Source organism: Panthera tigris, chromosome F3 (assembly GCF_018350195.1).
Source record: "Panthera tigris isolate Pti1 chromosome F3, P.tigris_Pti1_mat1.1, whole genome shotgun sequence".
Taxonomy (NCBI): domain Eukaryota; kingdom Metazoa; phylum Chordata; class Mammalia; order Carnivora; family Felidae; genus Panthera; species Panthera tigris.
This window is the reverse complement of record NC_056678.1, coordinates 31,406,791-31,421,784: the sequence shown is the minus strand read 5'-3', so window position 1 is coordinate 31,421,784 and position 14,994 is coordinate 31,406,791. Positions and strand designations below refer to the sequence as shown.

The 14,994-nt window shown below is 37.1% G+C and overlaps 1 protein-coding gene across 7 annotated transcripts in view; it reads left to right on the top strand.

Annotated features, from left to right (window-relative positions):
- DTL (denticleless E3 ubiquitin protein ligase homolog) overlaps positions 1-14,994 on the top strand; it is a 48,586-nt gene that overhangs the window by 8,579 nt on the left and 25,013 nt on the right. For all 7 annotated transcript variants that reach the window (XR_006213827.1, XM_007096164.3, XM_015543862.2 and 4 more), the window contains exons 6-11: positions 2,114-2,179; positions 3,363-3,475; positions 4,699-4,772; positions 6,314-6,417; positions 6,704-6,808; positions 9,991-10,103. Coding sequence is in view for 6 of the 7 variants with exons in the window: in XM_007096164.3 (XP_007096226.1) it covers positions 2,114-2,179; positions 3,363-3,475; positions 4,699-4,772; positions 6,314-6,417; positions 6,704-6,808; positions 9,991-10,103 (575 nt within the window). In the remaining variant the exon portion in view is untranslated. The remainder of the gene's footprint in view (positions 1-2,113; positions 2,180-3,362; positions 3,476-4,698; positions 4,773-6,313; positions 6,418-6,703; positions 6,809-9,990; positions 10,104-14,994) is intronic.

The window sequence follows — 14,994 nt, the reverse complement described above, 5'->3', positions numbered from 1 at the left end:
CTTTATCGTTAAGAAATATTCTATTTTTAAAAGGAACATTTTCATTTATTCACATGAGCACTCAGGAAAATCAAACTGAGTTGTTGAGCTGATTTGTACTCAAAAAAATGTCAATTTTAATTGACTGGTTGCTTTTGAGAGCGCAACCTTGAAGAAAAATAAATGGCATAGTTTTTACCTCTAAGTTTTCATTCATACATCTATTGTATAAAGTTAGGTGTTTGTGTTCTGATTTACTGCTGTGTCAGAGTTTACTGTGAGTTTATAAAAATAAGAGGAAAATTTACCTTACAAAGTAAATTTATTTAAAGAGTGATAGGAAAGGGAAACACTGTATCTTTTGGTCCCTTCGCTTAATTTCTTTAAAACTCTATACAGTAAGTCTATGCCAATGTGGTCTAGTAGAAAAAAGCACTGTGTTAGAAATTGGGGCTGATGGCTTTTATCATGGCTCCCAGTAGTCTGTAGGTGCTCTAGCATGAATTATCTGGTTGGACACTGCCCCCAAGGCCACATAGTTTGGTCGGTAAACACAGATTAGATTTTAGATCCTTCAGCCAAATGCCTTTGTACAGGGCACACTTTTACAACCATACGTAGAACCCCTGTTGTAATGTGGTTTCTGCCTCTAAACTCTTGGGCGAAGTCATTTTTATTTCCCTGGACTTTCATTTGTTGATATTTTTGTTTTAACAGGCAATTAACTCAGTAGTAGTTAGATGGCAGGCTGTTAGACATACAGAAGGGTCAGACCCCATTTTCAGTTCTTCAACGTAAGCCTTAGTTACCAGCTGCCTTTGGTTTTCCCTTGCATATATGGTTCAGGGGTCAACCAGAGACTTGTGCTAAATTTAATTTTTTTAATGTTTATTTATTTTTAGAGACAGTATGAGCAGAGGAGAGGCACAGAGAGAGGGAGACACAGAATCTGAAGCAGGCTCCAGGCTCTGAGCTGTCAGCACAGAGCCCGACACGGGGCTCGAACTCACAAGCTGTGAGATCATGACCTGAACCGAAGTCGGAGGCTTAACCGACTGAGCCACCCAGGTGCCCTGTGCTTTAAATTTAAACACAGAATTAGAGTTACCCTTTCTCTGGCTCTCTCTGGAGTTCCCCTCTCACTCTGGCAGCTCTTGTTGCCTCAGTCTCCTTTTCCTAGTTCCTATGGCTTGAAAGATGGCAGATATTTTATTGGCATCTTAGCTGCCTGGTACTGCTCGTGCAACTGTGGTCACCTTCAAGGCAAAACTACAAAAAAAACCGTAATTTAGCCCAGGCCAACCATTTGCTTCAGGTATAAACTCCCCTCCAAAAATTGCATGTTTTTGTTCATTTTCTAAACAGCCCTCAGGTAGTTGGTTTTTATATTTTGTCCAAAATTTATAGCTAATGCAGGTAAAGATTGGTTCGGTAAGGGCTCACTCTTTCACACAGGAAACAGTCTTTTAGGTTTAGTTTTTAAAGAGTAAAACAGTACAGATAAATTGAAGTTCCCCTATGTTCCCTTCTCTAATCCCATTGCCCTTTTTTCTAACCTAGAGGCAACCTCTTGTACCATTTTGTGTAGATCTGGTCCATATTTTAATACTGAGACAGTATAGCTTGGAGATTTGGAGAGTGGGTTCTCGATTTATTCTAAGAATATCTTTATAAGTTACTTATCTTCTCTATGCCTTAGTTTTCTTATCAATAAAATGGGGATGGTAATAACCCCCTAAGAGGGTTGATAACAAGGATTGAGATAATTTGTATAAAGCACATGGGTTAGTGTGTAGCACTTAGTAACCTCTCAGTATATTTTGGTTACTGTTTGTTTATCATTATTCTTTCCATAAGCGTACCGTATATAGTGTTTTGTGTGGTTTTAAGAATATTTACACAGAGGGATTGTTCTGTAAAGTGTTTTTTTCAGCATAAACCTTTTGAGTTCTTTGTAATCTTTTCCCTTCACGGCTTTGTTTTCTCTTATTGTTAAGCCATGTATTTTTTTCGATTTTAATCTCCTCTGCCAATTACAGTGTGTAGCATATAATACATGCTCTAGGAAACTTAAATTGAAATGCATGCATTATTGACTGGTTTTGTTAACTTCTTATAAACTATTTCCCCATAGCCGTCTTCTGTACAGGTGGAAGAGATGGCAACATTATGGTCTGGGACACCAGGTGCAACAAAAAAGGTAGCCTAGTTCCATTTTAGTTTTGATAAATGTAGGATCACCCCATACTTACGTTGATTGAGTTAGTGGTTTCATATAGTTACCACCAGGGGGCACATGTTCACAATCCCCCATTTCTGCTCACTGTACAAATTCTCATTGTGTTGCAAGTATTACCCTCCATATTTACTTCTGTTGTCTTCTGAACTGCAATAATTTACCTAAACTATTGATGGAATTATTAATACATGGGCTCGCTGGGAGATGACCTTTTAGTTTAAAAATTATTTGGCTTTAAAGAATTGGATTAAACATAATTATGCTCACACTGCCCCCATGATACCATTAAGCAGAATGCAATGATCGTATCTCTGCTTGCTTTTTTAAAAATAACTTATTTTTTTTTAATAGACTATTTTTCAGAGGGCTTTTAGATACACAGCAAAATGGAGCAGAAAATCCAGAATTTTCTCTGTACGGGTCTACTCCCTATCCTTACAGCCTTTCCCACTGTCAGCATCCCACAGCCGAGCTGTGGACATTTGTCAAAATTGATACACCTGCACTGATACATCATTAGTACCCAGTGTCCCTCTGTACTTTACATTAGGGTTCACTCTCGGTATTGTACATTCTGTTGGCTTTGACAAACATATGATGACATGTATCTATAATTATGGTATCATGCAGACTAGTTTCACAACGCTAAAATTCCCCCGTGTTCTGCCTATTCATCCTGACCCTTGGCAACCACTGATCTTTTACTGGCTCCATAGTTTTGCTTCTTTCAGTATGTCATATAATTGGAATCTTACATTTGTAGCCTTTTGAGATTTGCTTCTCTCACTTAATATGTATTTAAGGTTCCTCTATGTCTATTCGTGGCTTGGTAGCTCATTTCTTTTTACCAGTGAATAATATGCCATTGTCTGGATATACCACAGTTTACTTATACATTCATCTCCTGAAAGACATCTTGATTGCTTCTAAGTTTTGGCAATTAGGAATAAAGCTGCTCTAAATATCCCTACGTTTATTTCTTTTTGATATATTATAATCTCACTGAAAGAAATGTAATGCAGTAGCTCCCGGCTTCTTCTTTCACTTTTAGGAATACAATTTTGGGATCTTATACATAAATGTTATATTCAGCATGGGAATAAAGTTCTGAAACCTAAATCAGTTTGTTCGGAATATCTTTCAGATGGATTTTATAGGCAAGTGAATCAAATCAGTGGAGCTCACAATACCTTAGACAAGCAAACCCCTTCAAAACCTAAGAAGAAACAGAATTCAAAAGGACTTGCTCCTTCTGTGGTAAGGTTTTATAGCTGTGTACCTGTGTGCATCTTAACAGGATAGAATCTCATTTTACAGAACTTCTTGGGCATAAAATAGCTATAGATTAAATGAATGAGAATCTTCATTTCCTCTTGGTATCAGTGGTTTATTGCTTAATACTCAATACCTACAGTACTACAGTAGTAGTTCTCAAACTGTAGGGTGCAACACAGTCACCTGGAAGTATAGTAAAAAGTCATCTTCCTGAGCCTCATCCCTAGAGACCTCCATACGTACACGTATCTAGAGTATAATGTAATTCATTAGAAAAGGGGGGATGGTTTGAAGAAGCATATTAAGTACCTTGATAGAGTTTTCTTTAGGAGGAGGGAATCCCTGTTGTTTTCATAACTACAGGAAATATGTAGGTTTTTAATATTTTTTTAAACATTTGGTAAAATATTAAATATATTGAGACATTTAAGTAGAATATAGTATCTCTGAAAATTTGTAGTCAAAGCTTAAACAATGCCCATAATATACCTTTTCTCTTTCAAAAAAAAAAAAAATCTCCATTTTTTTGGTGGGTCTTATTGTGTTTATTTTGCTAATATTCCTGGTCTGTAGGATTCAAATTAATATGTTAGAGAAATGTGTTTACTAATTAAAATTGTAAACCATGAATAGGACACAGGCATGAGAAGAAACTGACAGGGTTAACGTGATTTTTGGAGGCCAGATGAAGTTAAAATTAATATCATTTTAGACAATCAGATTCTGAGCCAAGGAAATTTGTTAATGACAATTAGGAGGTAAAACTCTACTGAGCTCCTTTTAATTTTTCAGAGCGTGTAGTCATTTTTTATCCATAATTCTTTAGACACTCCTATATGATAGTTTAGGTAGACGGTGACATTTTATAGATGAAACAGGCACAGGGAAGTTAAATGAGTTTTCTAAGAATACACAGCTTATTAGTAGGGCTGATTTTAAGTAGAACCAGTTTGTTTCTTGAGTACAAGGCAAAGTCAACACTACATACTATAACTTAATGATGTTTAGGTCATTTTCACACAAAATTACTTCTTGGTCAGGATAAATATCTGATTTAGGATTATTGGAAAGGGAAAATTTAGTCTAACTCAGAGTTTGGGTGAGGGGGAAGCCATCATTTTAGCATGTTGGTTTCTTTGTGGTAAAGATTATGATACCCAAAATAGGACTTTCTGCCATTCTTTTTCTGCCTCTGGTGCTGTTAGGATTTCCAGCAGAGTGTTACTGTGGTCCTCTTTCAAGATGAGAATACATTAGTCTCGGCGGGAGCTGTGGATGGGTAAGAGCCTTGCTTCTTTTGATGAGATCTTTTTCATAAACATAGGGAAGTCACCTAGTCCCGTTAAAATTGAATGTGTGTGCTTTTAACTTTCGACGTAGTGAATATCCAGCTGAGAACTACAGATGACACTGAAAAATACCTAGTTAGGACTTTTGCTCAAAAAATTAAATGAGGTAATGTATCACACTGAGCACATTACCTAGCACACGGGAGCATTGTTGGCTGCTATTGCTGTTGTAGAGAAGCTGGATGGGTAGCTCACTTGTCCGTGTGGTAGAATTTAAGCAGTGGGTCTTATTTTGAGGAGTAAGATTTCTGTTATTTTGGATTTTATCTTCTCAGGTTTAGTAATAACCCTAAAAGAAGAAATCTGATTCTGGGTATATAATGGGCATTTCAAGGAGTAATAAGGCCTAATGACTTTCACATACCTACCATCCGTGATTGGTCTGAATGTTTGGTTTTCAAATAAGTTTGTGGTGGGGCGCCTGGGTGGCTCAGTCGGTTAAGCATCTGACTTCGGCTCAGGTCATGATCTCACGGTCCGTGAGTTTGAGCCCCACGTCGGGCTCTCTGCTGACAGCTCAGAGCCTGGAGCCTGTTTCAGATTCTGTGTCTCCCTCTCTCTCTGGCCCTCCCCTGTTCATGCTCTGTCTCTCTCTGTCTCAAAAATAAATAAGTATTTAAAACAAAAAAATAAATAATAAGTTTGTGGTACTTCTTGATTGGTTGCTTTGTTAGAATAAAAATTCTTTGAATGTTTTTTTAAGCACCCTTCTTTGCCCTCTTATTTGCTCATTGTATCTCTGAAGACATCCCTACCTTCGAAACTAATTTAGGATGATGGCTTAATGAACTAGGATTTCTGTTGTCTCTTCTGGACACCAAAACTTGTCTGTGGACCAAATTCTCAGGCACAAATGAAGGATTATCTGAAGGTTATTAGTAATGCTTCTGAATGGCTGTGAAAGCTTGCTCTGTTTCCAAGGATACTGCCCTTTTTTATACCAAACTTGGGTTTTTTTCAGGTTGCCTATAAACTAGATGTTGAGGATTAAGACAATTATACCAGTAAGTGAAATGAAGAAATACTTCATTTCACGGGAAAATTTATTTAGATTACTTAAGGATTTATACAGAGAGATAACCATAGGGACAGGGCTTATTCCTTATGATGTTAGAGGTTACATGCAGAGTGTTAATGGCTTAGGAAGCATTTATTTTGTTTTGTTTCTGAAAACAATGAAACAATGACCATCGGAACCCAACCTTCATCTTCCTTTTCCGCTCCCTTAAAGTAAACTCAAGGTAACCCATCACTGGGTCAGATCACATCTGTTTCCGTTCTGCTTAAGTTGTTAGCCTGACATTGGAAATAACAGTATGAGATAGTTCAATCTGTTTCCCAGTGAGATATCCTCATTACACCTGATTGATGAGCCAGAGGAGTCAGATTAAAAGTCATTTCACATTCAATGTAGTTGAAACTGGTTGGAGTTGGGTGGCTACAAAATAACTTTCTTTACCTTGGTTTTTAGGGTAATCAAAATATGGGATTTACGGAAGAATTATACTGCTTATCGACAGGAACCCATAGCATCCAAGTCTTTTCTGTACCCAGGTAGCAGCACTCGAAAACTAGGTAAGCCTTTTTATAGCCTGTAGGACTTTTAGATGTGCGAGTTTTTGTTAAAATTTTAAAAATAAATATCAGGCTAGTTTTCAGCAACACAGACTTAAAGCTAACATGTCATTGTATCTTTTTGAAATTAGAAAGATAAACACTCTGAAGAATATTTTTGGTTTATATATATTTGGGGGAGGACAAATTCTGATAATCTTGTGGAATGTTCCTTTTGCCTCCACATTTTCACTTCTGTTCTACTCACTGTCATCAGGACATGCTAACTAAAGTTTCCTTTTTCTAGGATACTCAAGTCTGATTTTGGATTCCACGGGCTCTACTTTATTTGCTAACTGCACAGATGACAACATCTACATGTTCAATATGACTGGATTAAAGACTTCTCCAGGTAAGATCTTAGCAACTTCAAATCTCCTACCCAAAAACTAATATGGAAGTGTTTGTTAATGATAATTTAATATTGGCCTTTTTTCTAAACCAAATTTATGAAGACGTATGAGGACTTTGAGGTCTTTGATTAGTTCTAGTGATGTTTTGATAGATACATTTCCCTGTGGTAATTGTACAAGTAAACAGAATCCTGCTCTCTATGGTGATTTAATTTTATGTTAACGGTGAGTCTTTCCTGAAATTATGTCCCTTTGACTATATTTAGATTTATCTCAATTTTTGTGATACAGAAAGCTGTTCTGCTTAGCTTTTGTCTTGTTTGGGGCTTGTTTGTTAAAATTAGGGGGCTGAAGTTTTTAAGCCCCTAAATAGTTTTTATCTACTCAGCCTCCTTAAATATCTCTAGTTTTCCCCAACCTCGCCTTCTTTTTGTCTTCAAGAAAATTAAAATTGGAATTTGGTGTTCAAAGTTGATACATGACATTTTTTAAAAAGAAGTGAAAATTTCTTAGACATCATCGAAAAGGGTTATTTGGGTTATATAATTTTAAGAATATTATCAATTACTTAGGCAAGCTACATATTCGTAACCTGGTTCTTGCTCAGGTCAGAAACAGACTTTGAATTCTATAACCAATCCCCAAAGTTACCTAGTTCCCATTAAAGTAAGATGTGTTGATAAATAAGGAACCTTAAAATAGTATAGAATTTAGCTGGGCTCCTACAGAAGTTTCCAAAGACTGCCCCAAGCCATTATTAGGAGTTTGAATTCTATGACAGCTTCACAGTTGGTATTTCTAACACCCTGGATTGGTTCTGGTGTTTGTCTAAACAAGAACAAGATTATTTGGAAAGGGGAAGCGGTATATAACTTCTTTTCCTATTTTCCTGAGTAAAGCCAGAACTTGGATAGCTTTTAATTTAAATAGCCATATAAAATAGACTTTTTAAAATCTTTCTCCAAAAAATAAAAATGTAATCCCAATTGTGTTATCAAATATACAAGAGCTCCTTTTTTTTAAAAATTTTTTTAATGTTAATTTTTGAGAGAGAGAGAGAGAGCGCGCGCGCGCGCGTGATGGGGGAGGGGGAGTGAGAGTTGGAGACACAGAATCTGAAGCAGGCTCTAGGCTCCAAGCTGTTAGCACAGAGCCTGACGTGGGGCTCAAAGTCACAAGCCGTGAGATCATGACCTGAGCTGAAGTTGGACGCTCAACCGACTAAGCCACCCAACGCCCCACAAGAGCTCTTTTTGTGTCATTTTTTTTTATGGTGTGGCCCTAAAGGGGGGCTTGAGTTTAGTTTGTCCCTCTGTCATCGAACAAATATGCCCAATGCTACTTTACTAATAATTTAGTGACCTTTTTCCTGTGCTCCTAAAATAGTATTAGATAGATAGATAGGTAGATAGATAACGTTCCTTAGAAATTGAGTGACAGATGTGTGTGTGACATCTGGTAATTGCTTATCTTTTTCAAAACTTCAGAGGGTCCTGGGGCCCCTGGGTGGCTCAGTCGGTTGGGCGACTGACTTCGGCTCAGGTCGTGATCTCACGGTTTGTGGGTTCGAGCCCCGCATCTGGCTCTGTGCTGACAGCTCAGAGCCTGGAGCCTGCTTCCAATTCTGTGTCTCCCTCTCTCTGTACCTCCCCTGCTCATGCTCTGTCTCTCTCTGACTCTCAAAAAATAAATGTTAATAAAAAAATTTTTTAATTAAAAATACTTCAGAGGGTCCTGGGCTTAATATTTCATTTCCCATGCTTTTAATTCACAATATTTCATTATACTAAGTGATGTTCATAAGGATGACTCTGAACTACTTCAGTAAAGCATTTTCAGAGCCCAAATTATTAATTTAAATTAAGCTAATCAAAGCCAATACAGGTTTAAGGATTTTTCAAAAGGTTTGAAGCATTTACAGTGTACATTATTAGACCAGCAGAGGGCAGTAAACACTTACTGGTTTAGTGAGAAATTTGGTCTGTAGTTTTCCATTCATAGTTCGAGTTGAAAAAAATAAATATAGTTTTGGAGTTGGATTCAGAACAAAGGAGGCTATTTTGTGAGGATTTATCCATCATAATAAGTGAAAAGAAAATTATATCTGAATTGATTCACATTCTACTTCCACATTGAGAGTGTTGCAGTGGAAACTATTTAATATGTAGGCTTTTTCTTGAAAAGCAAAAACTACAAGATCTTTTTCCAGTTTTATTCTGGTAAAAGGAAGAGGTTTCTATGACCACTTAAGGAAAGCTATTAAGTCCCTTAATAATTCCTATTTCCTTTCTGTTAGAAGATTGGAGTGAATTTTTTTTCCTGTTTATATGTATCCTTAAATTCTCCAATAAGTGAGATTATTTTTCTTATATTTCCTATTAGTGTTCTCATACCAGAGGCCTCAGGTTTTGGTCTGAGGGTAGAAGAACCTGTCAAGCACATTGTGCTAGATTAGATTACTTGCCCTTTTACCACAGGTAGTAAGAAGTCTAAACCTGAAGGCTAAAACTAACCTAGTTGGAGTATCTTACGTGTGAACATATAGTTTACCCCACTAGCTTTTTCTTTCCAGCCTTTTTAAAGTGTGGAATTAAAAAGACTCCTACAAAAAAATTAAGATAGATTCCTACATCCCAAATGACCTGTCCCTAAATCTTAACTCTTTCCACTGATTACTGCTTATTCATGCAACAAATGTTTGAAAATCTACTCTGTTCAAAGCACTGTGAGGTCTAGTGAGGAAAGAATAAAATAGGAAATTTGTCCTTGAGATTTGAAGTCTTAGAGGAAGAAGGACCAATGTATTATACAATGGAAAAGCCCTTCCTCAGGGTGGGGAAAGAGGGGTCTAATAAAGGCATTTAACTAAAAGAGTGGAAACTGGTTCCATTCTTCTTAGGAATGTTTTTCATCACTTTCTCTTCTATAGCCAGCTCTATACCAAGTATTTGGGCTTAGGTCATGAGAGTGCGTCTGATATAAAACCTCTCTCTGAGACTTCCTTTACTTTTGTGACAATGTCCAATTCCTTTTAATTTAGTGAAAATAGCTTGACTACCTGTTTGAATATTCAATAGTCAATACACTAATAAAACTTGTTAGAACATGTATACTGTCTGCATTTATTTGAATACTGGAAATAATAAGAACCAAGTAATTCTATTTTTTCCCCCTCTGGCAGTGGCTATCTTCAATGGACATCAAAACTCTACCTTCTATGTTAAATCCAGTCTTAGTCCAGATGACCAGTTTTTAGTCAGTGGCTCAAGTGATGAAGCTGCCTACATCTGGAAGGTAAGTTGCCAAACTTCCCTCACAAATGTGAGACTAAAGTGTTCTTACAAATATTTTTTCTAAGATGAGCAAGTTGAATGCAAACATGTACTGTTAACTTTCTTTACATCAGATGTTCAATACAAGTTGCTTCTTGCTTCTTAACATAGCCAAACCTCTCTCTGTCAGAATATAACACACTTTCATGGCCAGAGCTGCTCAGAAATGACAATCCATGTCCTCCAGGAGTTTCACAGATTATCAGGAAATTGAGAATTCAGAAGACCGGAGAGAGTCTTAACTACTTTGTCCTACTTCCTGGAAAAACACGTTGGACTGCCTTTCTGCCTTGATCATGAGATCAAGCCCCATGTCAGGCTCTGCGCTGAGCATGGAGCTTCCTTGGGATTCTCTTTCTCCCTCTCTCTCTGCTTCTCCCCTGCTTGCACACACACTCTCTCTCAAAATAAATAAATAAAAATTTTTTAGAAATATCTTCAAAATACAGTGTTTTAATCCCCAGGATCCTATACTCAAATTAACCATAGAGCCTTACACAAAACACTCAAAAATATTTGTATGGCAATTGTATCCTTTACTCTTTCATAAGTGTTCAATCTTAAGGTTACTAGAATAGAATAGATGCTTTATCAAGTTTATATATATATATACATTTTAAGTTTATTATTTTGAGAGAGAGAGAGAGAGAGAGAGAGAGAGAGAGTGTGCGGGGGAGGGACAGAGAGAGAGGGAAAGAGAGAATCCAAATCCCAAGCAGGCGCTGCACCACAGTCAGCACAGAGCCCAAACTCACGAACCATGAGATTCACGCCCTGAGCTAAAATCAAGAGTCAGACGCTTAACCAGCTGAGCTGTCCAGGTGCTTCTCACTTTTGTATATATTTAATAGCATTATTTAATTTTTTTATTTTACTGATTTCCCATTTCACAAGTTTATAATATTTTTTTACTTTTTTTTTTTTTTAACGTTTATTTGTTTTTGAGAGACTGAGAGAGCATGAGCAGGGGAGGGGCAGAGAGAGAGGGAGACGCAGAATCCGAGGCAGGCTCCAGGCTCTGAGCTGTCAGCACACAGCCTGACACAGGGCTCTACCTCATGAATTGTGAGATCATGACCTGGGCTGAGGTCGGACACTTAACTGACTGAGCCACCCAGGTGCCCCAATATTTTTTTACTTTTTAAATAACAATGATACCTAAATGACTACTATAAGCTAAGAAATTTAAAGCTGCTGGGGTCATCTGGGTGGCTCAGTCCATTAAGCGCCTGACTTCAGCTCCAGTCATGATCCTGTGGTTCGTGAGTTCAAGCCCCAAGTTGGCTCTGTGCTGACAGCGTAGAGCCTGCTTCGGATCTCCTCTCTCTCTCTCTCTCTCTCTCTCTCTCTCTCTCTGTCTCTCAAAAATAAACATTAAAAAATATATTAAAAAGAAATTTAAAGCTTTCCATTTGACATTAGTGGAGAAAACTGAAATACTACACAAGTAGCACTTGCTGACCACTGAAAAGTAGCTCTTGTGGGACTAATTAATTATAGAAGTGTCTGGGAGTTCAGAGAAATAAGAGTAATGTGGCATTGTTTTCCTAGGGCTAGAAATTATCTTCTAGGTTGCCCTGTAATATCATAAATGTCCCTGACATTGGTGAATTAAATGATCAGAATTCACACATTTTGGATCTTAGAGTCATAATGTCTCAAACTTCATAGACCCAGATTCAATGTCATCAAATCCCTTCTTAGGAGGCAATTACATCATTCGTAAGTCCTGCCAACGTATAGGAAGTCGTATCTTTAATGTTGGCTTAGGACAGGGTAGAATCTGTCAGGTATGAAGGATAATTCTTCAGCTTATTTTCATCTGGTCCTGGGGGACACACTAAAAAATGATTTCTCTGAATACCTAGAAGTACAAAAATGCAACACTACCTTAAGAGTTTTTAGTCACAATATCCTAGATGGTCACATGGTGGAGACGTTGTTCTATCCAAGTTGCTTTTGTGTTGTACTTGCCTCTTTTCCTACAAACACGTTTCTTTTTTTTATTTATTGTATTTTTTTTTTTAATGTTTATTTATTTTTGAGAGACAGAGCATGAGCAGGGGAGGCGGGGAGAGAGAGAGGGAGACACAGAATCTGAAGCAGGCTCCAGGCTCTGAGCTGTCAGCACAGAGCCCAAAGCAGGGTTGAACTCACAAGCTGTGAGATCATGACCTGAGCCAAAGTTGGATGCTTAACCGACCAAGCCCCCCAGGCACCCCTACTTATTGTATTTTTAAATGAAAATTTGCTTGTAAAATATATGCTTGAGACCCTGATTCATAAGAGTTTTTACTTAGTTTCTTGTCTATAAAATTTTCTGATACAAGTTTTAAACTTTGATGATATAGGTTAGCAACACTAATGCTTTCTTCTAATATTTTAAGTTTTGAGTTTCAAATTTGGTCTTAATGCTTATTTTTCTTTTTGTTTTCCCTTTCTCCTTCTCTCACTATCTTATCTCCATTCCTTTTTCTATTTGACTTCCAACTTAGCAGAAAGATTTTATTCCTACCAAAGTCTGTATCTTTTTAAGTTTTTTAATTCCTTAAAAGAAAATTACACATACAAAAAAGCATAATAAAAGATTATGCAAAAAATACTTAATGCACTGATCATTACTAAAAATCTTTTAAAATAAGTTTTTTATTACATATATGTAATTATGCATATAATTGTATGTTATACATGGGTGTATGTGTTTACAGATATATTTTATTGTCAATTCTATTTCCTTTAGTACACAAACTGTTTTGTTTCGTTTCAGGGAATAAGGGTGGAGGTATAGTTTCTTTAGAGACATGCAGTAAAGATACTTGACTGTTGTTAGTAACCCATTTTCAGATGTCTACTCAGTGGCTATCACATACATGGGTGACCCTTTCTAAATTCCTAGGCAGGGTCACATGTCAGTGCTGAATGATGTGGTTCAGACATGATGTTCTCCTGCCTGTCCACACATAACTCAATGTGCAGGCTCTGATATTTGAGATCCTGGCAAGCTTACTGCTCCTAAAATTGAATTTGCCTAGTGACGTGGCTCAGTTTCTCTTTTCCATGATTAAAAAATAAGATGGGGGTGTAGTTTAAAACCATTCCATGCAAGCTGAGTATCCAGGCTGTTAGGTTATCTTATAGCTCTGCTGTGTTTCCAGCAGTCAGAATTCCTTCAAGTGTTGGGATTTTTTCTATGTTAAAAAGCCCATGGGCACAAGAAAACAGTGAAATAAAGGAGTTCCAGATCTTAAGACAGAAGAGAATAGCCTTCTAATCTTTACCACTGCTCAGCAAAGGGGAGATATAATATATAGTTAGGCTCTCTGATACTGAGGCCCAAGACTTCAAAATACAGTTAATATATTTTTTTCTTTTTAATTTCTTATCCCTCACCTCCTTTTCCTGGTTCATTTCTGTTATAGCCGCTGAATAGTATTGAAGTGGTTATAAATAAACTCATTTGGCACAGTCAGTTCTACCGCTGACTGGCGAAACATTGAGCCTGACACTTTAGGAAGTGTAAATGATCTCATGGCAGAAATAAAGATGAGGTTTGGTTTCTCACTGGGCATAGTAAGGAGATTTTGGGGGGAAAGGTGCTCATCTTTTTTGCACGTTTAAGGATACAAAATGTTTATTACATGCATAGCTTAGAGCCAGTTCTTTCTACCTCTTGCGTTTATATATAGTTCCAGGAGTTTTACCACAGGGACTCTTCATGCCTTGAAGCAAAGTCTGTATAACAGCTAGAATATGTAAGAGAGGGCAGTTTTCCATGGTTTGACCCTCTCCAGGATGCACAGGTGTAAATGTCTCTTGGACTTAGTTTCCTCTTCCTACTTAAAAATAGAGAGAGGCTTTTAAAAAAATGAAATCATGTAAAGGCAGTAATGTTTTATAAAAATGAAGTGACCATAAATAAAAACTTACTTGAATAAAAAGGAAGGATTTAAAAACAACTTGAGCTTCACCAGAGGACATTTTATCTCCTTCAAGTAGTCAGCAAGGGTACTATACATGCTAGTATAGTCCTAAACTGCGAAAGCGCTTGTAACTACCATTCAGATAAACTTGCTGGACAGTACCTCTCATTTCAGCCTACCTCATGTCCTTCTCTCCACTTTTTTTTTTGTTGAGATAGAATTCATAGAATATAAGGTTCATCATTTTAGTCATTTGTCAATGTACAGTTCAGGGATTTTGAGTATAATCACAATATCATGCAACCACCATCACTATTCATTCCCAGATGTTTTCATTACTCCAAAACGAAACACTATACCTTTTAATAAGAGTTGCTCTCTGTTCTTCCCTGCATTCGGCCTCTGGCAAGCACTAACCTCTCTTCTGTCTATGGTTTTGCCTCTTCTGGACATATCCTACACATAGAGTCACACAGTGTTTTCAAGATTCATCATGTTGTTGCAGGTATCAGTACTCCATTCCTTTTTATGGCTGAGTATTCACTGTATGTATTGACCACATTTTCCTTATGCATTTATTAGTTGGTAGGTATTTGAATTCTTTCACTTTTTTGGCTTTATGAATAAAGCACCTATGAGCGTTCATGTGCAAGTGTTTGAACATACATTTTCAGCTCTTCTGTGTGTATATCTAAGAATATAAGTGCTGGGTCGTCTAGTAATTAATTCTATGTTTAACTTTTTGAGGAACCTTCTCCCCCCACGTTTGAAGCTATGTAAAGTGCCTGGCTCAACAAATGCTGACTTTTATTGTCATTATTATTCCTATCTTATCAGTTTGTAAAAAGTTTTTCCAAGGGATCTTTTGTTTTTTCTCTTAGATCCTATAGGTAAATGCAAAAATGTACATGGATTCTATTGGCGGATATTTGT